We start from the raw sequence: 26,648 nt of genomic DNA on the forward strand, positions 1-26,648 counted from the left end.
AGCGATTCATTGTACGGGAGAAATTACAAAAAGTTTGAAAAATCGATTTTTTGCTGGTTTTTCGTACTCAAAACAACGGAATCCGACCGCAACTTCGAGAAAACGTTGAACGCATAAGAAACAATCCCTAACATCAAAACTTCAGCCGAGAATTATTACATACTTACTCTTTAATTTTATGAAAGAAAATTTGAAGAAAGAAGTTTTTAACAATTACAATCGACAAGTTTAAAAAGGTCAAATTTGTATCTCTGGAATTGTTAATAAATGAAGGCGGACTTTAACTGTTGTAAAAGCCCTCTGGTATATGCCGCTTCCTTGTAAAACCCATATAGAATAAAACTTTGGCTATTGAACTAAGTTACTGGAAAGTTTTAGCTCTGGGAATCCAATACAGTTCTCACACTAAAGTAAGCAATTTGAGTACCTGAGTAAATAAAACGTATGCAAATTAGACGGCCCGCTGAATGAATTCATATTTTTAACGCAAAGTTTTGTTGAACGAACAACTTACCATTGCTTGTTGTGAGAGAAGTTGAATCCATCTCTCAATGTGTTTGTGGCAACTCATCCATAACTGATTTTGACCAAAATGTGTCCAGCAACTTCAGCGCATGAGCTATCTAAACACTTCCCACGCAGCGCTTATTACGTATCATCAGACGCTTCTGTAATAATGAAACCCGATTATGTTTTGGTCCGAAAATAACATACAATGATGAAAATTAACCACTGCTCAAACCACACAGTTAACAAGGTGAGTATTACTCTTATTGAGCGAACAAATCAGATACTAGACCGGATAACAAGATCATATGACGCATAATTTAACAAACGCGCAGAGCTTGGTCACGCTAGCTTGTCACATACGACTGTACGTACTATACTTCGTACACATTGTAAGTAGATTAAGAAGCAATTACAGCTGTCCCAATGAAAAAATGTACAACCCTACGTCTGTTTATAGATCATCAGTGTAGAAATATTCGACCCTGGGAACAATATTAATATAACATTTCCGGCTCAAATGCTCCTGGAATAAAATTCATATATTGTCACGAAGTGTTTCGCAACTTACTATGCCTCTACGATTTCATTTTAATTGAATTATTCCCGTCTAGTATTACGAAATGCTACCCTGCTCACAGACGTTTTTTCTGTTTTGGGAATTTGGTGCGCGCACAAGATAAGCGATTGCCCGTGAGAGAGGGCGGAACGCGCTTTTTTTTATACGTGCATCTAAAAATGAAGAGAGTCTGTGAACAGGCTGGTAAAGTACACAAAGTGCAGAGTTCTGCCTAAACGGTGTTCTCACTTCTCCTCAGAGGCTGCTTCCAGAAGTGAATCATTCACCATTTGTTCTCGCCGGAATAACTAAGTCAAGAAAAAATCTATTTTGTTCATTGTTTTGCTTTCTTTGCTTATTTTTGAAGTTTGTTTATGTTTAAAGAGCGTTCCTTTTCGGAGAGTGAGATCATTTCTTGTTTGTCAGGCTGAGTCCTTGTTACAAATCAGTCAGTTACCTTTCAGCTCGTGACTATTTGCACGTTATAAATGTCTCTCCCCGCTCTAACAAATCAATGACACCTTATCTTATAAATGTGAAGAGGTATTCTAGCCTGCATAACAGGTGCTTTATGAGCCAAGCGAGGCGAACGCGGCATTTGCTCAAAGCGCGAAACGAGTGCGAAGCGCGAGACGAGGGATAAAGAAAGATAAAGCTTTATTTTTTCCTCCCCTCGTCGCGTTTCGCGCCTCGCGCAAAATGCCGCTTTCGCCTAGCCTAGCTCATAAAGTAGGGGCACCCTGTGAAATATCTGTTCGGAGAAGCAAACATTGCCTAGGATTTTCTATAGCTGGAGGAAGGCTAAAAATTTCTAGATGACCGTTCCATTCATGTACACAATTTTCGAAGCTTATGTAATAAATTCCCTCAAGAGAAAATGAGGGGACAGAGACGGAGGCTCAGGGCGTTGGTCGGGACATGTCATGTCCACGAAAGTTATTTTTAGATGAGCGGAAGTCTTTGTTCTAGCGGAAGTCTGTCTTCCGAGACGTCCGCATGCAGTCTTGTCTCGCTCTCAGGTTCTTAGTGAAGAGAGAAAATGGCGGCACACGTGGAAGGCTAATGAATATTTATTTTCTTTCAAACATCGGACCGAGGTTGGCCTGCATGCGGACGTCTCAGAATACAGACTTCCGCTAGAACAAGGACTTCCGCTCGTCTAAAAATAACTTTCGTAGACATGACATATCCCAAGGGCTGGACCGGGAGTCTCCCTCTTTGTCCCCTCATTTTCTCTTGATTCCCTCCGATTTTCTGAAGTTCATTTTTCCCATTTCACTCCCCAGGTTAGGTTGTTTTTCGTAGAGAAAGGAAGCCTAAAATTTTCGGAATCGAAAATGCAATGCAGAAAGGAACCGAAAAACTATCACTTTCGGAAAACTTTGAATTGCTGCTAAAATGTTCGGGAAAATAACACTGAAGCCCTCGTAACTTCGAAAAGACTCAAGTTACCCTAGGATGCCCGAACAGAGATAAATTTCTTAGCGCCACTTAGAAAACATTTCTAGCGATCTAAAAGTACTCTGGATAGCCTAAAAGTCTTTTCAAAGTAATTCGGGGGGAAACCGTCGTTGGGTTCCCCTGATAAAGCGCCTGTTATACAAGCTGGAGGTATTTCTGCAAGTTCTCTAAGTTAACCAAAGATAACTTTGTTTTTCTTCACTAAACAACATTTCTAGAGGTCTCTAGAGAAAGCGTTACGCGCGAGAATGTGGAATTTTATAACACTCCACATCGCGTATTCAGCCCTGCGGAGTGGTTCTCTTTTTCTCGCGCTCGCGGCGTGAATTGGTCAAATTTAACTCAAAGATTATTATTAGCCTCAATAGGCTTTTCAACAATTTTGAGGAGGTCTCGAAGGTTTCAAGGATGCGTTAAGCACACTCAAGTTTGAAGTTGTGTTGTGAACAAGCTCTAAATGAAACTGAGAATTTCTAGTTACCTGGCTAGGGATCCTGGTTTCGGAGGAAAAATCATAAAAAACAAATCCGAAACAAAACTATAGCAAGCTATAAAGTTGAATTTTATGCTTTTTTATTTTGCTGTAGGGATTGTTGCAAGGTGGTAAATTCGGGAATAACGAACTTATTAAGGAAACATTTGTGTTTGAAATATTTTGGGAAATATTATACCTTCACTCTGAATCAAAAACTGTGATGAATGTCTTTTACAACAAGTCAGCATATGCATGTGTCTGGACCAATACAAATATATAAATCAAATAAAGCAAGAAGGTCTGTTCTGTGAAAAGTGAATGTATTTTTTTACCAACAAAACAAAGACCGAAAACAGAAGCTATTGAGTATTTCGTGACAGTTTGTTAACGTGACCTTGGCATATGTAACCGATTCGTGGGTCAGTAGAAGTCATAAGACCTTGTGGTGGCTTGAAATCTTAACAATCGAAGTCAACGGTTTCGAATGCATTTTAATTCTGCTTTTTCCCCCTGAAGAAAACTATTTTACCATTGTGGTAACGGAGTTTCATCAAGCGATGACAGTTTCAGTTCGAAGTTGCGATCTCAATAACCTGCGATCAGGCTCTATTTTAGTTTCGCGTGCTACGTGGAGTTGGCGAAACGAAAAATAGAGCCTGACCAAATTCCTCTTCGAAATTCCTTCCGCCCACCTTTTTTGATTGATTGACATGTCCTTCATCGGCCAATCAAATTTACTTCCATTACACCAATACACGCGTGGACGGCAGATTCACGCTATTTTGTTTTGACCAAAGTTAATTACCGTGGGAGGAATATTATAAACGAATTCGAAAGTTACCGTTGGCTTTAATTTGAGAAAAACACATTTAAAGCATGGGGAATGTTTTCGACGACTATATTGCGGCAAAGGCCGGTGTAATTCTCGCTCCGAACTTCACTGAATATGCAATCTTTTAAGCTTGACATCTTAATTTGTAATTGAGATAACCTAGCATTTTGTCGTTGGACGGTTTGGCAATAAATTTTTAAAGAAAAAAAAGAGAACTACATTATTCCTTTAACGTGTTTGCCCATGAAGGTTTTTTTGGTGATTTTTTCGGGTAATATCTTCAGTTGCAGTGTATTTCTAGAATTGCGCGCTGTAAAATCATGATACGTTTGGCTGTTAATTTTTTGATGGAGTACGAACAGTAAGATGGACTCGCAAAGTTTCTTTTATTGTTGTACAATTGATCTCTCTGGAAACATGCCATTTTAGTTTCTGGAGTGTGAGTTTTAAGTTAAATCAACTGGAAATATTATGAAGTGTGCAAAAAAACCGTGTCATGTACAGTAAATAAATAAAGCCATTTGATACACAGATATTCAAAACATGCATTCCTGTAACTTGCGATTTTATCAGCATCTCCTCCTGTTGATATAGATGTCCCTTGTCTCATCCAGGAAACCAATATGCATCGGCTTTCATTGCCATTTGAAAGAACCAGCTATTTTACATCAGGGAAGTTTGTGCCAAAGTACTTTCAACCCCATGGCCACAGAGCTCGACAACGGAATCGCTAATTTCACTCGTTCCAGAGATTCAAACCCGATTCTGGACAAGTTATGAGATATTTCAGATGGCATATTTTCATTTATACAAATAAAATCAAGTTGCACCGTCCACGGCATTGTAAGAACAAAAGGGAGCAAATTCCTTCGTACACATATGGCGGATTAGTCTCGAGGACGTCGCGAGAGCTCCGCGCAATCACGATGGTATTTTCCCTTCCGGCGTTTCAACAGCCAATCAGATCACGAGTTTGGTCGGCCAAAATTTGGCCGACCAAACGGAATTCTTGAGAGACTTTTGGTCAGGCCCAATTTTAGCGAGCGACGACATAAGAGAACATATGGGAGAAGCTAAAAATGGGCCTGATCGCAGGTTACGATCTCAATGATTTCGCTGCGGCAATGTGGCTGAACAAACGTTTTTCAGTCGTCATATAAAAAGTTATTTACGGCTCTCACCAACACAGCTGAAAGCTAGAAATAACATTTTCACTGTAAAAACATATTACTAGCAACAGTAAGTAGTCCTTTTGCACTAAACTTTGCGTTTAGTATGAATTCTTTCAGCGGGCCGTCTAATTTGCATACATTTTATTAAATGAAATTCTCAAATTGCTTACTCCAGTGTCAGGGCTGTATTTAATTTCCAGAGCTAACACGTTCCCGTAATTTACTTCAATAGCCAAGGCTTTATTCTATATGGGTTTTACTAGGAAGCGGCATATACCAGAGGGCTTTTTCGCTTTCATTTTCTAACATTTCAAGAGACACAAATATGTCCTTTTTAAACTTGTCGATTGTAAATGTAAAAAACTTATTTCTTCAAATTTTCTGTGAGGGCTTCAAAGATTAAGAACGAAATAATATTCGCTGGAAGTTTCGATGTTAGGGATTGTTTCTTATGCGTTCACCGTTTTCTCGAAGTTGAGGTCGGATTCTGTTGTTTTTAAGCGCGAAAAACCAGCAATAAATCGATTTTTCAAACTTTTTGTTATTTCTCCCGTGCAATGAATCGCTTGAACCCAAAACTATTTTTCTTGAATTAGGTCACTAAAAGGGATGTTTTGGCAAAAGAAAAAAAAATCGATTTTTTTACGAGTGTCTTGCAATTTTCGATTTTCTCGGAAAATGGCTCTTAATGTTTGTGGCCGTCATTTTTGCAATCAGATGTATGGCTCGACTACAGGCGTTTAATGTACTATTATAAAACGCCATAAAGAAGTTTACATTAGCTAGACGAAACGTTTCGGAGGATAAACAAGTTTGCAGATACAGTTTGCAGAGTCCTGCTCAAAAAAAAGGAAAGGAACTTTATTTAAGTGTCTAGTCGTTCTAGCGCTGAAGCGCTAATTGGGGACACTGTAAACTGAAATGAACAATGAAAGTAAATCAAGTCAAATGTTGGTTTTTGAGGAGAGGGGAGACCGGAGTACCCGGAGAAAACCTCTCGGTGCAGAGTAGAGAACCAACAAACTCAACCCACATATGACGCCGAGTCCGGGAATCGAACCCGGGCCACATTGGTGGGAGGCGAGTGCTCTCACCACTGCGCCATCCCTGCACACCACTGCACTCACACTCACTGCCATCCCTGCACTCACTAGTTTAGTTTTTTAAAATCATGCGATATTTAATTGGCTGGGATTTTTTTGATGCGGGAGAGAACATCAATGCGCTTAGAAAGCTTCTTCCTAAGATTGGCTGCATGGTTTGACCAAGACAGAGTGGCGTCTTTATTTCCCGTCTAAGTTGTTGCTTGGATAATTAGCGTATATAAAAGGTAGCAGCTCCGTTGTTTCTTTGTTTTGCCTTGAGTTTTCTCGATGACCGCTGGAGGCAACTACTTTAAAAATACTGGTGGCCTAATATACCATATTTATAAATGGAAACCAATAAATTATTCCTTCCTCTGTATTTTGTTCATGGAAAAATTCAAAAGTTAACAGGTTAGGCGCAAGTTTATGCCATGATGCGAAATGAATAGTTTTAATTTCAGTTTTTATTTCAAAGTCACACGAAAACATCTATTTAGAAGAAAGTGAAAAAAGAAATCCAACCGTGTCAGTGTTGAATTGATTCCCACTGCTTTAGCCAGTGCAGCAGCCCCTGAGTCACCGATTCCATTGTAAGACAAATACAAGTGTGTCAGCGTTGAATTGATTTCCACTGCTTTAGCCAGTGCAGCAGCACCTGAGTCACTGATTCCATTGTGAGACAAATCCAATTCTATCAGTGTTGAATTGCTTTCCACTGCTTTAGCCAGTGCAGCAGCACCTGAGTCACCGATTCCATTGTAAGACAAATCCAACTTTGTCAGCGTTGAATTGATTTCCACTGCTTTAGCCAGTGCACAACCACCCGAGTCACCGATTCGATTGTGAAACAAATACAAGTATGTCAGCGTCGAATTGATTTCCTCTGCTTTAGCCAGTGCAGCAGCACCTGAGTCACCGATTCCATTGTAAGACAAATCCAGCTTTGTCAGTGTTGAATTGATTTCCACTGCTTTAGCCAGTGCAGCAGCACCAGAGTCACCGATTCGATTCTGAAACAAATACAAGTATGTCAGCTTTGAATTGATTTCCACCGCTTTAGCCAGTGCAGCAGCACCTGAGTCACCGATTCCATTGGCAGCTAAATCCAACTTCGTCACCGTTGAGTTTGTTGCCATTGCGTGAGCCAGTATAGCAGCGCCACTGTCACCTATCTGCTGTCGACAAGAAATACGCTGAATTTCAAGAAGCGAACCAAGACAACGCGCCAGTTCTTTTTCAAAGGTACCCTGTTCTTTTTCACATTCCTTAATACAATTCAATGCAGTCCATAGGTAGTCATCACTTTCCTCCTCATTTGATTGGTTAATTTGACTTGCTATACTTGCCATAAGTGCCATGGCTTTTGCCTCGCACTTCTGAGCCAAGATACCACAGGTAAACATAAGCACCTGTTGAAACTCCTTAAAATATCTTGTGTCAGCAACTAAGCCATCAGGATTAATTTCATCTTTGACAAGATGGCAACTTAGATAAAATGCAGCGAAGAACTCCTGAAAGCTCTTATGTAGAAAGCCATAGCACCGGCTCGGTCTTCGTTTGCTGTGTCCAGGCTGAGCTGACAGAAATCCCAATTCAGGTATTAAGCTGCTGATACCATTTCGGAATGCACTGTCGTCGAAATACATCTCATCGTTGAGCAAGCCATTCAATGCTATACAACCAAGATGCTTCAATTCAGTGTGGTATAATTGTGTTAGGTCTTCGTCCGTTTCTGGTAATACTTTTTTTCTCCTATACTTTCTCAGCACACACTGCACTATTTCGTGGTAAAGCAGAGTTCTACCTTTCGGCAAATCTCCTTGGAAGTCTTCGCAAAGGAGGCAAAGAAGGGCTGTATTTAATGGATTTGCAGTTATTCCGCTAAGGCTTGCGTCTGTGCGCAGCTTGTCCAAGAGCTTTTGTGCCAAATGCTTCTCGGTTTTGAAATATCTTCGGATAAAATCTTCAGCATTGTTTTTGGTAAATCCTTCGACCTCTAGCAGGGTGTCACAGCATTCCCGTACTTTTATCCCAGCTTCATGGCGTGCTGTTACCACCAAGTAACATTTTGAAAGCATTCTTCCTTGAATGATTTCTTTGTAGACGGATAATTTATGGGTTGGCAACTCATCCAATCCGTCAAGTACCAGCAAAACTTTTGACTGATGTTCCCAAACGAAGGTGAAGAATTTCTCTCTTTCTTCTTTCTTTATGTCTTTTGGTAAAAGCTGGTCACCAATAGCCTCCCGTAACTCAGAGTTAATGTCTTTACATTTCAACAACAGCAATACTTGGACATCAGGAAATGAATCATCAGCTTTACAGTTCTTGGCCCAGTCGTAAGCAATCTTGTTACAATAGGTTGTCTTTCCCACGCCTGGCTGTCCTTCAATCAAAACCTTTCTGGGTTGTGGACATTCCTCATGCGGTTTGAAGATTTCCAACATGTTGACAATGGAGTCGGTCTTTACCCCTCGTTCTTTTTTCCTGCTGACCATTTTAAGCCTGGTAAAAATGTTGTCAAGATGGAATCCAAAGCCCTCGCACCACGGGAATGGTACAAGCCATCCTTCACGCCTTTTGTACAGTTGTCGAATAACGTCGATAAAGTCAGCCGCTGGCCCATGAGCATCTGAAAGAGAAAAAGTCATTACTTGAAAATAAAAAATGCTGTTGTTCTCCAATCGTTCAATACTTGAGAATGATACTTACACTTTAGTTGTTTTGAGGTCGACTGTACTTATAATTGATAATGAAATATGTGAGAGAGTCATCTATATAAAATGAACTTCGGGTTGTGACGACTCTAAGCGTGAATGACCATCGCACTTCAGAGAGTAAGTTTGGCAGTTGCAAAGGAAGCCTAAAAAAAAAAATTCCAGCCCTGGATTCGACTTCAACCCATAAGTATGTGATTGTCCTACGCTGCTCTGTTGTCTGATCTCTCAACCCATCTGGAAGTGTGTCCGTTGTGCGCTCATGCTGTAGATATGTATCTCCGATGGCTGAGATGGTAGAGCATTGCAGCACAATCGCACAGTCATAGGTCCGAGTCCCACTGAGACCTGAGTTTTTTCAGCTCTTCTTTTCGTCTTTTCACGTCTTCTTTGCTTCTTTGCAAGCCCCCCTTTTAATCCAGTGATTATTTTCGCTTCCAGTAAGTACAAATCACGATGCATTTCCCCCTACCACGAAATACTTGGAAGTTAAAAAATTATGCCCAAAAAATATGCAATTATAACAATTATTTACGCAAACTGTGAGTTGGCGATGTCATAATCAATACTTCTCTCATTATAACGCACTACTGTATTGATGACTCAAACGATGGCAAGTTAATTTGATTCAATTTTATCAAGAGCTAAATACCCTCTTCTTAAGTTGATCTCAGTAAATGCAAAACTAATGACTGGGTGCACATTTTAGATACCCTAATGGAATTTCTAGTAATTTCTGTCAGTCCATCTCATGAATTATGCGATTCTCCACTGTACCTTCAGTTTCTCCATGCTTAACATTCGAAGTGTCTCCCTGCGACTTCAACTGCTTCAGCATTTCTTTAAACAGTAACATAAAGGATGAACCAGTGAGCATTACTTTTCGTGTATTTTGAAACCATCAAACCTTCGTTAGGAATAAATGGCTTTTAGGTGCTTAGCGATTGGACATCGAACTACTGAATCTAATACTGCCTTTGGATCATTTAGCCACGCTCGTGTTCTGGAAATGTTACACGAGGAGCACTAGCGAATGAAGTTTGTTTGTACAAATCATTTGTTCAAATGTTCTCTTTTTTGAAAGAAAGCTACGGGGAAAATCGTACGCCTAACGTGCTTAGTACTTTGTAGGTTGACTGCTAATGACTGTGAAGAGCTATTTCATTCTATGTAATGAAACATGTACAGTCTTGCAAAAAAGAGCAAGAATTTCTACTTCTACTGCTACTTTATTAAGCTCGGTTTACACCACAGAAAAGTTTCGGCACGGCTCGTGTGAAATTGGCACGGGTGCCTAAAAAGAGTTCGGCAAACTTGGATTACACTACACCATTTTTACCGTATCAAAAATACCGTGCCAAAATTTTTGGGCTCGGGTAAGTTCTCTTGTAGACATGCGCAGTTCAATTGTAATCAAGAACGTCCGCGCGTGATTTTAGAGGAGAATGAGCAGCCATCTTGAGATATACGCAAAAAAACCCTACCCTATATCAATTAAGGCTCAAATTTGGCCCTTTAAAGTGTTTACACTACTTGTTCTATCCGAACCGTGGCTATTTTTTCAGCACCCGTACCATTTTCACCCGTGCTTGGACTACCCCGCCGAAGGTCCCAGCACGGGTAAGAATTTTGGTTCGGCACGGATGAAATTTGGTACTGACAGGTTGTTTACACTGCAAATTTTATCCGAGCCGAACACCTTTTTTTGGGACCCGTGCCAATTTCACCCGAGCCGTGCCAAAAAATTTCTGTAGTGTAAGCCGGGCTTTAAGTGATAAAGCATATCAAACGCATCACATCAATATAAATTACTGTTTAATAAACGAGCGGGAGTGTTTTATCGCGGTATAAAACCACGAGGCGAAGCCGAGTGATTTTATAACGTGGTAAAACACGATCCGCGAGTTTAAGCCCGGGTTACACGACAAACATTTTGGGCACGGCATCCCTACAATTTGGCACCCGTGCCTTAAATTTTATGTACGGTTCTCTCCGTTTTTTATCGTGTAAATGGAAATTTTATGGGCAACGGTACCCAAAGATTTAGGGGTGCCGGGACCATGTGAATAGGTGGTCCGGTGCCTGTTTTTCAGGGGTGCCGTGCCCATATTTTCTGGTCAAAGCTGCCAAATCTTGATGACCAAATCCAGAGTCCCTGGGAATGAGATTGTTTCCTCTTCTCACTGAGAGTTATGGATCAAATCCAAGATGGCGTCGAGTTCCAACAGCAAAGTGAGGTGGTCAGAGGAGGCTACAGAGGCGTTGATAGCACGTTTCAGCGATGAAAGCATCCAGTTATCTTTAGAGGCTTCAAGAACATCCAAAGAAACCTCCAAGATTTATAAAACATTACTGGTAAGTCCACGCTTACACTGCTCAGTTAGTTGTCTTGTAGGATTACAAATTATTCTCAGTTGAAAAACCAAAAGAAAAAAGCAGGGTTGTCTCGTGTTTTCATGTCCGCCGTCTTCAAAGTAGTTAAACCGCTGACAAATGCATCGATATGCTCAACAATTTTAGAGGTGCCGTTTGTAATTCTAACGGTGCCGCCTCAAAAAATTGTGGTACCCTAAACAAAGAACATTTTGTCGTGTGAACGGGCAATGGATGGACCGAAAATAAAGCCCACGGGTGCCAAATCGGAGGGGTGCCGTGCCCAAAATAATTGTAGTGTAAACCGGACTTTATTGAACGACTTCAAAAGCGAAAATCTCTAGGGAATATGCGAACTTGTTTGTTTAGCGTACTAGTGTGATAATATTAATTTCGTGTTGCACAAATGAATTTGAGGATGCAAGCACGCATTACGTGGAGTCGCCCTGGGAATTATTGTGAGAATTATCATTGTGTGGTTTTGGGACTGTATGACCCAATTCATGACACACCATAAATCACATGGCTTCGAACCGGACGTTTCGTGAGCCAAAAAGCGCTGTGGAAGAAAGTGAAATATTGGAAAATGCTCTCCCAAGGTAGACCCGTTCGGTAAATAAATGGGCGATGAAGATTCTTGGGGAATGGCAGGCGGGAAGAGCAAATAAGAAAGCCTGTGAGGAAGAAAGCGGGTCTGCTGCGGAAACTTCTCAAATTCAAGATTTGGAAACGAACATTTGCGACATGACGGCAGAGTCTCTAAACGTTTGGCTGACGAAGTTCATTATGGAACTATGCAAAGACACAGGAGAAACATACCCTCCACGAATGCTTTATAGTATCTGTTCTGGTATACAGCGTCATTTAGAAAATTGTAATCAAGGAAATGCGGTCAAGTTTATGGGCAAGATGGATAATAGGTATGCATAATTTTGTTCGAACTGGCTTTTAAAAGTTTACTGTCACTAAACGTTCTTAATTTGTTCACTTTCTTCTGTTTTAGGTTCCACACCTTTAGGCGAGCATTGGATGCTGAGATGAAGCTGTCGAACTTGGAAGGTGTTGCTAACAAGTCAAAGAAAGCGGAACGAAGAGAAATCACAGAACAAGAAAAAATCTTGTGGGGTGTCATAACGCGAAAGCATTGCTGCATACCATTTATTTCTATAATGGGAAACGTTTTGGTATCGGAGCTAAAGAGCATAGGGATCTTAGGTGCAATAATTTTAGCGTCGATGCTAACTCCGTAACCGTATCACGGTGGTTTAAAAGACCTTAAGTATTCGCCGCGCGTAATCAGACACATTCGTTGCCTTCCGACAATTGAGACCATTTCCCATGTCTGGTAAATTGCTACGCAAAATATCTTGAAAGCCTGAAGTCGTTGTCTGTGAAAACCGATGCGCTTTACTTTAGGCCTAATTCTGATAGTGCAAAATTTTGCTTTGACAATGTGCCCGTTGGAATGAATTCCTTGAATAAAATTTTACCTGACAAATTATGCGGGGAGGCTGGACTAACGCGTAAAACGTCCCACAGTTTGAGGGTAACCTGTGCAACAATGTTGTTTCAAAATTCGGTGGAAGAAAAATTAATAAGACAGCAAACGGGACATCGTTCCAATGCTCTGTCCACAAAGTTTTAGTGAAAATCAAAAGTGCGATGAGGTTATGGAAGCGACAGAATGTAATCATGCTCAACCTGGAGTTAAATATGAAATCCCAGATGAAGAATTACGGGACATTCCTATCCCTGGGGAAGTTAGTGTCAGCACTGAGATGTTTACAAAATCTGTGTTCACTAACTGTACGTTTAATATTGTACAGAAATAGTTGAAGTACTGTATTGTATTACATAATAAACTATTCATAAATGTTAACTTTGGAATAAAGAAATCGAATTCTTTATATAAGAATATCAATGAAGCAAAATACAATCAGCTCCGCTCTCCACTGGGACTGAAATTGTTACGAGTTCGAATGTTTTGAGGACAGGTAGCTTGCAAACTAAACTGAACGCAGGGTTGTCGGAACAACAACAAGAAGATTTATTCCAAATTGAACGTAGTTTCCAGGAAGTAAAACTCTAAACAGCACGTACTCGATAAACTTACACGGCCTCCGCCAACTTGAATAAACACTGCTTCTGTCACACTTGACTAAACACGGCCAATGCTAACTCTCCTCGCTTGTGAAAAACTAGTTAAAAATCATAGCTCAGACTCGCTTACTTATATACCTTCACAATGAGATTCTAGAACTTTCTAAAACAGTAAACAATCTAATTATAGAAAGATTACAAAACACACCGATTTAGAAACGTTTACGCACGAACCTAAAAATAAACAAACTACAAACTCTCGTGAAGCTTCTAGAAAGTAACGCTAGTCACGCAATGCTATTTTTCGTAACAGAAATCAAATGCCGCCCCCAGGCCTTTTAGTTTGACAGTGTTTTACCGGGGTTTAAAACGCGAGTACGTGACGGATTTTAATGGACGTGATAGGTTGTTGAGCTCATGAATTATTAATGAGTTGAAATTAATAAATATATAATTAATACAAATAAGTATTAATCTGAATAAGAAAAGTTATATACAAATAAAAATAATACTCAATAATTTGTGATAAAATTATTTCAAAAGTACTTTCCAGCTTCAATGAGGTGGTCACGGAGAGCGGTCTTAAATTTTAAATTGTCATTTATATTAACAATATTACCTGGAAGTCTATTCCATTGATTGACCGACCATGGAAAAAAGTTTGCGTGCTGATTGCAATTTGAGTGTGGTCTTGAGAAATTTTTGGAGTTTCCACACCTTGAAGTACGATCAAGGGATGGCAACTTCAATTTATTTAACATATTAATTACTACTCCTGGTTCTTTTGAATAGTTATTAAAACAAAGCCCAGCAGCTGAACGTTGGATCATGTCAAGAAGACGTATGTCTTTTTGTAAATATGGATACCAAGCAGAATTTGCATATTCTATCTTAAGCCTTAACAGATTATTATAAAGCTTGGATTTACAGGCTACAGAAGCATTTCTAAAATTCCTCCTAATACCGCCAAGAGTCTGCTTGGCTCCTGATGTTATATGTGCAATATGCTCTGACTTTTGGCGGGAAATCGCGGCTGCCGGACGTATGTTTACCATGTCTGTTTAATTTTGGCAAAGATGGCCCCTGTCTGGCATCCGCTCCAATGAAAGTATACAATCTGACTCCCTAAAGATATAAACTACCTTCTTCAACGTAAATGCCGCCAAGGAAAAACAAAAGAGGTGACCGTGGCTCAATGGAAGACGAACCAAGAAATTCGAAGAAATCGATCATGGCGGCCGAGGAAAATATTGATGTTGTAGAACCGGATGAAAGGCTCAACGAACAAGAAGAGCCTAGCCTTTTTGAAATCAAGGCCCTTTTGGTCGACATTCAAATTCAAATAGCTGCTATTCTTACTGAAAATCATACGCTGAAGAAGGAAATCGAAGAATTAAAAGAATCTGCCAACTTCGTTTGCAAAAAACGAAGGACGAAAACAAGGAATTGAAAAATGCGCTAGCTTCAACAAGGAGTGAGCTAAAAACAACGAAGGAGAATCTTAGAAAGCAGAAAGAAGAATCGGAAAGACAATGGGCACACCAAGATGATTTGGAACAGTACAGTAGGAAGAATTCGTTGGAAATTCACGGCATTCCACAAGATGCTTATCCTAGTACAGCGGCCGCGGTCATTAAAGTTGCCGAAGCCCTAAACATTACAGTAGACAGGAGAATATCGAAATTTCACATAAGCTGAATCACGGCAGGGCCATAATTGTGAAATTTTGCAGTCATAAAGTGAAATCGAAACTTTATAAGGAACGTACCAAGCTAAAAGATGTCAAAATCTCAGATCTATTTCCTAGCTACCCTTCAAGTGGACAGCAACGGCAGCGTATTTTCATCAATGAAAACCTTACGGCTTATAGGCGAAGAATTGTAAAAGACGCAAACAAACGGAGACAGGAGGGTACACTTTTCAGTGTGTGGACTTTAGATGGTAAGATTTACATTAAGACCTCGCCTGACGGCTCTCCTGTAAGAATATTTTCCGAAGAGGACCTAGATCACTTATAAATTGAAATAGCGAAACAATATACTGCATGACTGGAGAGGGCCGCTTTTCTTATCAACTAATTAAGAACTCCAAACCATTCAAATTTCTCGCTTCCAAAGTAATTTAGTTTTTTTATCTACGCATTTGTGTGTGTGTTTGATGTTTTGTATATGCACCCTTCTTTCTTACTCCGCCAAATTGTCATTTTGTTTAATCTACGTTTCTCGATAATTCGCATTAGTTTACGTTTAAATTCACGTTGTAGCCTTCTGTTTTTGTTTACCATATGGAGCACTTTTTGCATAACTTATCGTACACCTAACAGAAAGAATGTAAATGTTCTATCGAGGCTCATACATTTTTTCCCTGAAGACAACGCTTGCAACAAAAAACTTGACAGATGCGTATACGTTTTAGGAACATTGTTCTTCTTTGTGTGTGTGTGTTTTTGGCTGATTTCCATCCTAAGGTATCCAAGACTGCCACTTTCTCCCTTTCTATTGCAATTTTTTCAAAAAACGTGGATAATTGACTTGAAACTCTTTAATGACCGACCTTAATCTTGCGTCTCTTAACGTACGAGGTTTAGGAAATTGTCAAAAGAGGAGAGAGATTTTCAACTGGCTTAGAGCAAAAGGCCTTTCAATATATTTTCTACAAGAAACGCATAGTTCAGAAAAATCAGTGTCGATTTGGTTAGCCGAATGGGGCTATAAAGCTCTTTTTAATAGTTGCAATAGTGCCAGTGCAGGAGTAGCTATCCTATTCAACAATAATTTCTCCTTTGAACTGGAACGTTTCTTCTCTGACCCTGAAGGCAGGTTCACTATACGTGATATCAAAGTAGATAGAAAAGTTATTACATTGGCCAACTTATACGCTCCCAACGAGGACAACCCGCAGTTTTTTGAGGACATCTTTAACCATTTGGAAGTTTTTAAGTGCGAAGAAATTATAGTTGGCGGCGATTTAAACCTTGTACTGGATTTAGGCGGGGACAAAAAGGGAGGCCTGGCCAAAACTCATACAAAGGCACTAAAAGTAATTAAACAGTATGCAGCTAAATTCGATTTAATAGATGCATGGAGAGTCCTAAACCAAGATGCCCGCAGATATACGTGGCGCCGTAGAAACCCTGAAATTCATTGCCGTCTAGATTTTTTCCTGGTGAGCCAGAGTGTAATGTCCAATGTTAAAGACACTGATATCTCAGCAGGCTACAAGACAGATCACTCCTTGATAACTATTAAAATTGCGCACCACTCTAATATCAGAGGTGCAGGATTTTGGAAGCTAAACACGTCTTTTCTCAAAGAAACTGAATATATTAATCAAATACGAGAAACAATTGAACAGGTGAAACTGGAATACCGAGAGGACAAATACGTAAATCCCGCTCTAATGTGGGAGATGATTAAACTTAAGATTAGAGAAAAATCAATACACTACGCTAAAAGTAAAAGGTCCAGAATGTTGCGAGAAGAGGAACAATTGGAGTCTTTAGTGAATAATCTACAAAAGGACATAGAAAACGGGAAAAAAGAGGACAAAGAAACAATCACAATTCAAAGAAAGTTAGATGGAAAAACAAGAAAGTTGGAGAAAATAATTGAGTATAAAACAAAAGGTGCCATCTTGAGATCAAAGTGTAGGTGGCATAATGAAGGTGAAAAGAATACAAAGTACTTTTTAAACCTAGAAAACAGACATTACAAAAGCAGTGTAATCACTCAACTCAAGGTGAGTGACACCGATTTCATCACTTCAGACAATGAAATTTTGAATGAATGCGAAACCTTTTATCGCAACATTTACAGCTCCAAAACAAATTCCCTTGATAGTAGCCACCTCTTTTTTGACGCTACGGGTCTTCGATCCTTGGACTCTGAGGAAAAAGAAAAATGCGAAGGCCCCCTGACTAAGACGGAATGTTTACAAGCACTAAAAAGCATGAATTGGGAAAAAACGTCTGGGTCGGATGGGCTTCCTGCAGGTTTTTATAAAGTTTTTTGGAACAATTTAGCCGATTGTTTAGTAAATTCGATCAACTATGCTTACCAGGTGAGGCAGTTTTCAGTTAGTCAGAGGCGAGGAATAATAAAATTAATACCCAAAAAAGACGCAGATCCACGTCTTGCTAAAAATTGGCGTCCGATAACACTCCTAAATACCGACTACAAAATTGCGGCTAAGGCAATTGCGAATCGTCTTAAAATTGTGATCCCAAAGATAGTTAACAATGACCAAACTAGTTTTATTAAAGGCCGTTTTATTGGAGAGAATATAAGATTAATCGAGGGCATAATAAATTACACTGCTACCCAAAATATCCCTGGACAACTTCTTTTTCTGGATTTTGAAAAAGCCTTTGATACGGTGGAAAGGTCATTCATATGGAAAACACTAGAATCTTTTAACTTCGGTTCATCAATTATAAGATTTCACGATCTACTCACAAGGAATCAAGTAACAATAAAAGAAAAGAATTATTCCATGGACTTAGTATTAGGACTAAAAATAGATGTCTTCTCCCACTTACAACATTATTTCTACTTTCTTGTTGCTAGATATTTTATATGGACGTGTAAGATGAAGGAAATAATACCAAGTATAAACAATTATCCTATTTTCTTACAACACTTTTGTGATCTAGAATATGACGAAAAGAAAAAACCTAAACCTCTCAAAAATTGACAGTCTTGGTACAGTTGGAAACCTAGCCAATTACATTATGAAAATTATTGTAACGTAAGAAGAGTGCTTGGAACCAATGTATGTTATATGTATGTTATCTCTTCGCCGGTGTTGTAATGTACGTAGGATTTTAATGTGTTTGTTAAAATAAATAAATAAATAAAAATATGCTCTGACCATTTAAGATCTTCAGAAAGTATAACACCTAAGAAGGAATGGTGATGAAATCTAGTCAAAACATGATTGTTAAGAACATATGTTGCATCTACATTGGCTTTCTTAGCGGAAAAACAGATGGTATTTTTTAACATTAAAGGACATTTGCCAGTCTCTTTCCCATTTAGCTAAAGAATCTAAATCTTTCTGTACGACTTAACAATCAGCTGGACTATTTATACTACGATATAGAAAACAGTCGTCCGCAAACAACCTCATTGTTGACTACATATGTAAAGGTAGGTCATTAATGTAAATCAGGAACAGTAATGGCCCCAGAACCGTGCCTTGGGGGACTCCCGATGTCACAAAACACCGATTTGATAAAACACCCTCCAAGGCTACCTTATTGTGTTTTCTTGGTAAGAAACACTTGGATCCGGGACAATAAGCTGCCCTGAATTCCATAATGGCTTAGCTTATAGAGCAGCCTCTGATGAGGTACTCTATCATCAAAAGCGTTAGAGAAATCTACTATATGAGGGCATCAACCTGTTTCTTGGAATTCATTGCACTAACTAGATCGTGTATTGTCATTATAAGTTGAGTTTCCCAATTTCGTCGCTTTCGAAAGCCATGTTGAAAGTTACTAAGCACACTATGATCTTCTAAATGCTTCCAAATATGATGAGATATAAGATCTCCTAATATTTGTGACCTCTCACGGGAAAACGTACCCTACTGATTTCCCGTTGGGTAAATTTCAACACTTTTCCAACGCTTTACCAACGCTTTACTAACGGGTTGCCAACAGGTTACCAACGGCTTTTCTAAAAGTTTCTGAACACCCAAGGATGTTACCATTATTTGATTCACAATATTTTGGGCATGACAGACTAGAAGTGTCAAAAACACACAGTTGATCGTTTGGAATTCAGGAAAATCTGATGAGTTTTGGTTCTTAAATAGGTTTCAGTTTTCAGTTAATTAAACTTTGTTCTGATCACGTATGTCACTCTCCAAAATCGTAAGTCCATATTGATTAGTAGTTAGTAGGTTGCCTGCTAATGATTCTGACGAGCTACATGTATTTCATTCTACGTAATAAAAAATGCACAAGCAGTCTTGCAAAAAAGGCAAAAAGTGTCAAAAACACCCAGTTGATCGTTTGCCTCAGTTAGTTGTGCATCGAACTTGCGCAAAGAAGGTTGTGTGGACCTACCTTCCATCCCACAGGTTTTGGCATTTCTTTGGGAGTAAAAGAAACAGTTATTAAGTGACCCTTGGAAAACTTTTTGCAAGAAAAAAAGAAAATGGTCCTTCCTCGATCCCCTCAGTTAAGCTCAGTAAGTCAATAAAATGCATGAACTCACCATGTGTTTCTTTTAAGGTGTCTTTGCCGCTGCCTACATCTGTTTCAAGCTTCCTCAGGATGTCTTAAAATCGAATCAACACATTGATTAACCGATCACTAAAATCAAATTTTAAAATGCTAAAAGTACACTGATACATACAAAGAGGGGTGAAAGGCAAAGTATACAATCTCCAATTAATTACCAAGAACAAAAAGCAAACAAAGATGATTTTAAAACTCATAAATAATTCATGATGGGAAAACAAAAGAAATGTTTTATCAATCAATATCTGTATTTCTGATACAGCTTTCTCTTCACTTACATAAATGTTTCTTTCAATTTTCACGGTTAAAATGTCTTGAATCACCAAAAATACCTAGTGTACATTAACACTTAAATGCTGACATTTCATAAGCACAATACAATATTCGCGCCCGTATTTTATCGGATATAAAATGTCTCGCCTTCGGCTCGACATTGTATATCCGATACAATACGGTCGCTCATATTGTATTTAGTACATAAAGAAGACTTGACATGAAATATGTTCATAAAAACAGAGATAGAGACTGCCTCGGCATTGACATGTTAACACTGAAGCATTTGGCAAGATTTCCACACAGGCCTCTACTTCAACATGCATGGGCTCCTTTGTTTTAAGATGACAATGGCAGTTGCACTTTTTTTGCCTGAAAAAATTCCAGTCCTGAGCTGGACTCGAACCCATGACCCTGGGATTATCCTACACTGCTCAATCATCTGATCTTGCAAGCTATCTTAGTGGAAGTTAGTAGAAGTTGGTGAGTTGCGAGTTCATACTACATCTCAGATGGCTGAGACGGTAGAGCATTGCAGTGCTATGGGATGGTCATAAGTGTTACTCCCGTTCAGACCAGCATTTTTTTGTAAATGTCTAAGTCGCCCTCTAAACTCCAGTGATGAAATACCCTTTCCCCAACACAGAATACTTGGAGCTTAAAAATAATGTCCAAAAAACCACAGTTATTCAGTCTAATTGAGAGTTTGTGATTCCAGCATCAATACTTCTCATTACAATGCAGTACTGTACATGATGACCCCAAACGTGGCAAGTCTCTCATTGAATTCCATCTAGAGGTATAAAATATCCTCTAACTAAGTTGATCTTAGTAAATGCAAAGCTTATGAATGTGTGAACATTTAGATAGCTTTGGAAGATTTCTGGAAGTTTCTGTCATCCATCTAAATAAAGGATTATGCGAGTCTTGACTTTACCTTCAGTCTCTCCAAGTTTAGTATCCGAACTGGCTCCCTGCGACTTCAACAGCTGGAGCGTTTCTTTAAAAAGTAAAATAAGGGGTGAGCCAGTGAGCATTACGGTTTGTATATTTTGAAAGCCAAATCTTGGTCAGTAATAACGGCTTCAGGGAAATCAGTGATTGGAGTTAGAAATATCAGAAGCAAATGTCACCCTCGTTTCATTTAGCCGTATTCTCCTACCCTGGAACAAAAATTATTACTCTGGAGGCACTAGCGAATGCGTTACGTTTATACAACTCCTTAACAGTCAAGGTCTTTTAAACAACTGACGAGAAATTGTTACCCTGCTAAGCCGTGCTTTGTCACGTTTAGGGCATTCAGGAGAATTTGACGAGTTCCGTTCCTTAAATTGGGTTTAACTTTTAAGTGAAGTTATTTCTTTGCCAATAAAACAGAAATAATATCTGGAATGGTCAGACTTAACCCTAACCTTCAATAACTGCAGAACCGCCTGGACCCATCACATAGAGCATGTTAGTTGTTTCTTAATATTGCTCCTTCGCAATAAGGAGCTCTGAGAACGCAATCGCTGAGGGTATACTGAAGAAATAAAGTTGTGTCGCGGAGATAACGACGCTGTGTAGATGGTGGTTAGTTTTTTTGGATTTTTTCAAACATGCGATGATTTAGGCCAATAGTAAATTCGAAACAGTTCACAACAGATTAACTTTATTCAGTTCACGAAAACACGGAAAATTCACATCACCAGTGCGAGGGTCACTTAGTATAAACACAGCGGAATTTGGTACTCGACATTTCATTCACGAATTCGACGCAGGCTCATAGCCAACTTTGATTTCCTATATTAGTGGCCTGCCAAAAACAAGTTCTGGTATTGTGATTACGAAAAAATATGGTTTCTTTGTAAATTACTAGTACAACAGTCGGCCAGCATGGTGTAATGGTGGTTCCATAATGTTATGAGTTGGGATGGGGTTGTCTGTTGTACGAAGAGCATTGCACACGGATTATTGTGATGTTGGCAACAAAGAAGAAACATTGGGGGTCTTAGTTTTCGGAAAAGTGCGCACTAACAGCGAATACTAAGACCTAGCAAATAGTAAACAATTATTGGATGAGGTTGAGCATGATATCATGAATTATCAAAACCGAGGTCCGTGTTATCTGCCGAAGCCGAAGGCTGAGATAACACAGACACGAGGTTTTGATAATTCATGATATCATGCGAAAACTGACTTCAATAATTGTTTTATTATACATTTTTCACACAATTCATCCTCAGAAACAGAAGCGAAGCGTTCAGCCATTTTGTTTCTGAGGAGAACACTCCAAGGGGCTTAGTAACCAGGCAGACGTTGAACTTTACATGATAAATGTACTATCTGCAGCAGATATTACATTTATCATGTCAAGTTCACAAGCTATTGTGAATTGATTGAATGCTCTCGACCAATCAGATTTTTCATAGTGAGTCTGATGTATAATAATATGAATTATTTGTTATTGTAGATGGAATATCATATTTATTTGCCCATACGATGAACGGAATATCCAGTTTAAAACGGGCTTCGCCTTATTGCAGTTGTTTACAAAAACAGAACAGAAATATCAGCTTTGAAGGTTGTCACGAAACCTTCGGCTCACTAAGCACTCTGGCAATGATCAAAAGAGGACGAAAACAAAAACCCCTCGCATCAGTAATGAAAAAGAATTTAGAGTGTGTTGCAAATGCAAATATTCGTCCGATCAAGATGAAAGAAAAAAATGAAAGAAAAGAGGGGGTCTGAGCTTTCACAACAACCTGTTAAATGTTGAGGAGCTTAGTTATTATGCACGGGCCAGCAGTCAAAGATTGCTGAGGAAAAAATATTAGATCAAGGCCCGACAAAGCAAGAGGTAAGAACAGAAGGGCACCTAAAAGGAAAGAAACTGAAGGACTCCTTACTGCAGCACAAGATCAGGTGCTAAGAAAAAACCAGGTCAAGAATGTGTCAGTTGTGCGCAGGAAGGGAGGAAACCATTTGCTTGCAAAAGAAAGTAAGAAACCAGCACAAAAGGAGAATAAAAAGTTCCGGGAGATTGCATGGGATCGTGCAAAGCCTTTTCGGGAAAGTTTTCCAGAAGTTCAAAAATTAAAAGCAACCCTAGAAACTCATAAAATATGAGTCATTTACATGTGTTTGCCTACCTTCCATCTCACTGAGCTTCTCCTTTAAATGTTTTGACATTTCTTTAGGAATAAAAGAGACAAGCGTTCAGCGAACTTCGAAAAAACCTTTTGCAGGAAAAAACGGTTCTTGTTGCACCCTCTAACATTCAATACGTCAATTTATTTCATAGGTACTGAGATTTATCCCCGAAAATCATATTGACTAAAATTCGTACTGATTCTAAATGTAGCCAATCAGGAACACGAACGACAAAATTTCACTGTGAAGAAATATCGTTCGTCCAATCAGCAACGCGAACGACGAAATTTTACTATAGTCAGTGATGAATGAACGTATCGAATGGAACGTCATCCGACAGCGGTTGCACAAAAACCGCGCGCTTTGAAAAATGGCCGAGGAAAGGTTTGCTTTTGTTTGCTCAGTTGAGGAATTTATTTTAGAACAAGAAAACAGAAATGCCGCTAAAAAAACTGAACAAGATGTACGATTACTTGAACGAATTTTGAAAACGAAGGTCGAAGACAGGAAAATGAAAGTTATTCCAGCGGTTGAGCTGAATGAATACTGAATACATCAACCAATTTATCATCTCCGTCCGCACTAAAGACGGCAATGAATACGAGCCGACTTTCCTTCGAAATTTAGTGGCTACAATCCTGGTCAAAATTGTCGGGACAATTCGTTCTTTTCCCCTTCCCCCCATTACAATGTTGATTTTTCACGGTCTCCAAAATCAAGATCCGTTCATCGATCGCTGGCATGTTTTAACATTATCTGGGGGGAAGGGGGGCGCAAAAAAGGCAGCGAAAGAAGAAACCGTGCTCATATAACCATGAAAGCATGTACAGTAAATTCTCTACAAGTGTCCCGAAGTGTTTTGACCCGGATTGTAGCTTGGAACGACAACTGACGAAAAAGGACTATTCCGCAAGCATGAAACGAACTGGTATTTGAGAAAACCAGAGAGGTTCTTTAGTCCAAACAAAAACAACGAAAGAAGCAAGGAAAAGGAAATAAACCCAAAGCGCCGGTAGCTTTGACAAGCGACGAACTAAAAGCACTATTTACTTTGGACTACTTTAGAATATCTGAAACACAGTAAGTGTTGAAAATGTTATTAAATAAATTGTCGGTTGGGCGATTTTAAACCATTGTTTATTGCTTTCATCGCCCAACCCACTGTGCGAAATTAATTTTTCTATCAAACACTACCACGAAAAAATTCTCAATACCTATGAAATAAACACATTACACCATGGAAAATGCTTTGTACGATTTTTACTCACTCGTTGTTTCGTATCAGAAAACTCACTCGTTTGTTTTCTAATACTACTCAACTTGTGAATAAAAATCATATGCGCGCATGAACTCACCATGTGTCTGTTTTAGTGTGTCTTTGCTGCTGAAATCGTCCGTTTCAAGCCTTTTCAGGATGTCTTAATCAAATCAAATAAAGAGATGAATTATTCAATCAATACATTAGAAAATGACAAATTATACAAAGGAAGTTACGAAAGCATACATGGGCCATACATGAATACATACAAAGAGAGGTGACAAGAAAAGTATTTATAGATAACTATATAGAAAGCGATATAAAAAAAAGAATAAAATAATAAAACACATTCTATAGCCCTAACCATTAAGTACCCTAAGCGCTTTACAATCTTTATTACTATTACAATTTCTTATTCGATTGACAATGTCGTCTAATACTACTCAACTTCTGAATAAAAATCGTATGCGCGCATTTTCCATGAAGTAATATCTATGTAATTTATGAACTCACCATGTGTCTGTTTTAGTGTGTCTTTGCTGTTGAACTCATCCGCTTCAAGCCTTTTCAGGAAGTCTTAATCAAATCAAATAAATGGATGAATTATTCAATCAATACATTAGAAAATGACAAATTATACAACAGAAGTACGAAAGCATACATGGGCCATACATGAATACGTACAAAGAGGGGTGACAAGAAAAGTATTTATAGATAACTGTATAGAAAGTGATAAAAATAAAATATAATAATAAAACACATTCCATAGCCCCTAACCATTAAGTGCCCTAAGCGCTTTACAATCTTTATTACTATAATTTCTAATTCAATTAACAATGTCATCAATAAATCACAGAACTATTAAAGAAAATCCGGAAAAATTTTAAAAAACTCCAAATAAATAAGTGGGTCTCAAGGACCCTCTTAAAACTACTAACACTATCAGACAACCTAATGTGTACAGGGAGTTCATTCCAGAGCTGTGGGCCTGCAATAGAAAAGCCCGATCACCATATGATTTGGTTTATGTGCGGCCCACCAGCATAAATTTCTGGGAGGTTAACCTGAGTGACCTTGAGTGGGTTCTGTAGTGGAGAACATCATGGAAATAGGATGGTGCCATGTTATTAAGAACTTTGAAGACTAATAGTAAAATCTTGAAAATAATCTGATAATTGTCAGGCAGCCAGTGAAGACTCTTAAGTACCGGGTGTTATATGATCGTACTAGCTAATAAATGATATAATGGCTGCAGCAGTGTTCTGTAAAACTTGTAACTTAGTTATCTGATAGGCCAGCAGTCCAGACAGCAGAGAGTCCTCTGACAAAAGCATGAATTAATAATTCTGCAGAATCCACAGTGATAAATTGTATAATCTTACTAATGTTTAAATGCTATACCGAGTAATTGCATTGTGACTAAACTTGATAGACAACAAATGCAAGGAAACGATGTTATGTGCTTGTAATATTTCGATATAAATCTATATCATCTTCGGACTAAGGCGGGATACAAGTAGCAGAATTTTAAATACTGCGAGATTGTGCAGCAGTATAATCACGTGAAAATGAAAAACAAAGAAACGAAACTGTCAGGAGAATAGGCGGAGTTCTCTACTGGCTTTTAAGCCATTGTTCAGAAATGGTGTTAAACGCTTAATATGGTAAGCTTCTTTATATAGTAATAGATTCCAGTTATCATCACGATCTATTATGTTAGTGTTATCACACACGGTTTGGGCGAAGAATTCTTTGTTGATTACAGTAGTAGGTGAAATGTTCTCATTTGTAAAAATATGCGGTAAGTTGTATAAATCTTGTATGTGTTTGATATTATCACAATCGCGGAGATGTTTATATATAGCGCTTTCTTTGTCCGTGAGTGCATGTTCTTGTGTTCGGACAAACAGAGTTCTGTTCGTTTTGCCGATGTACGAAGAATTACAACCAGGGCAGATGAATTCATAAACAACATTTCATTGGCTTAATTGTGGAATTCATTTGCCCTGGTTGTAATTCTTCGTACATCCGCAGCCTTTTCAACACCATCGGCTGATTTGATGTGGGACAAAAACTCACATACTCCTCATTATCTGCATCAGGCTTCTTTAGAGCTCTGCCAGCTTCAAGGACTCAGGCATAACGCCAGTTGCAAGCGACCAATTTACAATACTGGTTATAATAAGAAGAAGTGTGCCAAAGCATCCGTTGATAAAGTGAGATGACAATGGCACAAGGCTGCATGATTTGGAGATCGATTTAGAAGCAAAAGCTTTCACCTCCTCATACATGTAACTGCATCAAAAACACAGACTTCAGTAAAGCATGTTTCATCAGGATATGGTGTCTGGTCAACTGATGGTAACCTATTGTAGCTTGAAGGTCTCGACGTCTGGTAGAAATTTCTCATGGAAAAAGTGAGCAAAACGGTTGGCCAACACATCATTTAACGGGGCA

At 38.9% G+C, this 26,648-nt stretch overlaps 1 protein-coding gene across 6 annotated transcripts in view; it reads right to left on the bottom strand.

Annotated features, from left to right (window-relative positions):
• Positions 1 to 6,535: 6,535 nt before the first annotated feature.
• The window catches only part of LOC137997801 (protein NLRC3-like), a 36,127-nt gene continuing 16,014 nt past the window's right edge, over positions 6,536 to 26,648 (bottom strand). For 5 of the 6 annotated variants that reach the window (XM_068844054.1, XM_068844055.1, XM_068844056.1 and 2 more), the window contains 7 exons: positions 24,705 to 24,767; positions 24,289 to 24,351; positions 22,933 to 22,974; positions 20,739 to 20,801; positions 19,503 to 19,565; positions 9,586 to 9,648; positions 6,536 to 8,723 (listed from right to left, as the gene is read on the bottom strand). In XM_068844054.1, the coding sequence (XP_068700155.1) occupies positions 6,556 to 8,723; positions 9,586 to 9,648; positions 19,503 to 19,565; positions 20,739 to 20,801; positions 22,933 to 22,974; positions 24,289 to 24,351; positions 24,705 to 24,767 (2,525 nt within the window). In that variant the 3' untranslated portion in view covers positions 6,536 to 6,555. The remainder of the gene's footprint in view (positions 8,724 to 9,585; positions 9,649 to 19,502; positions 19,566 to 20,738; positions 20,802 to 22,932; positions 22,975 to 24,288; positions 24,352 to 24,704; positions 24,768 to 26,648) is intronic. The other variant, XM_068844057.1, reaches the window with a different exon arrangement.

Source organism: Montipora foliosa, chromosome 3, assembly GCF_036669935.1.
Source record: "Montipora foliosa isolate CH-2021 chromosome 3, ASM3666993v2, whole genome shotgun sequence".
NCBI lineage: Eukaryota > Metazoa > Cnidaria > Anthozoa > Scleractinia > Acroporidae > Montipora > Montipora foliosa.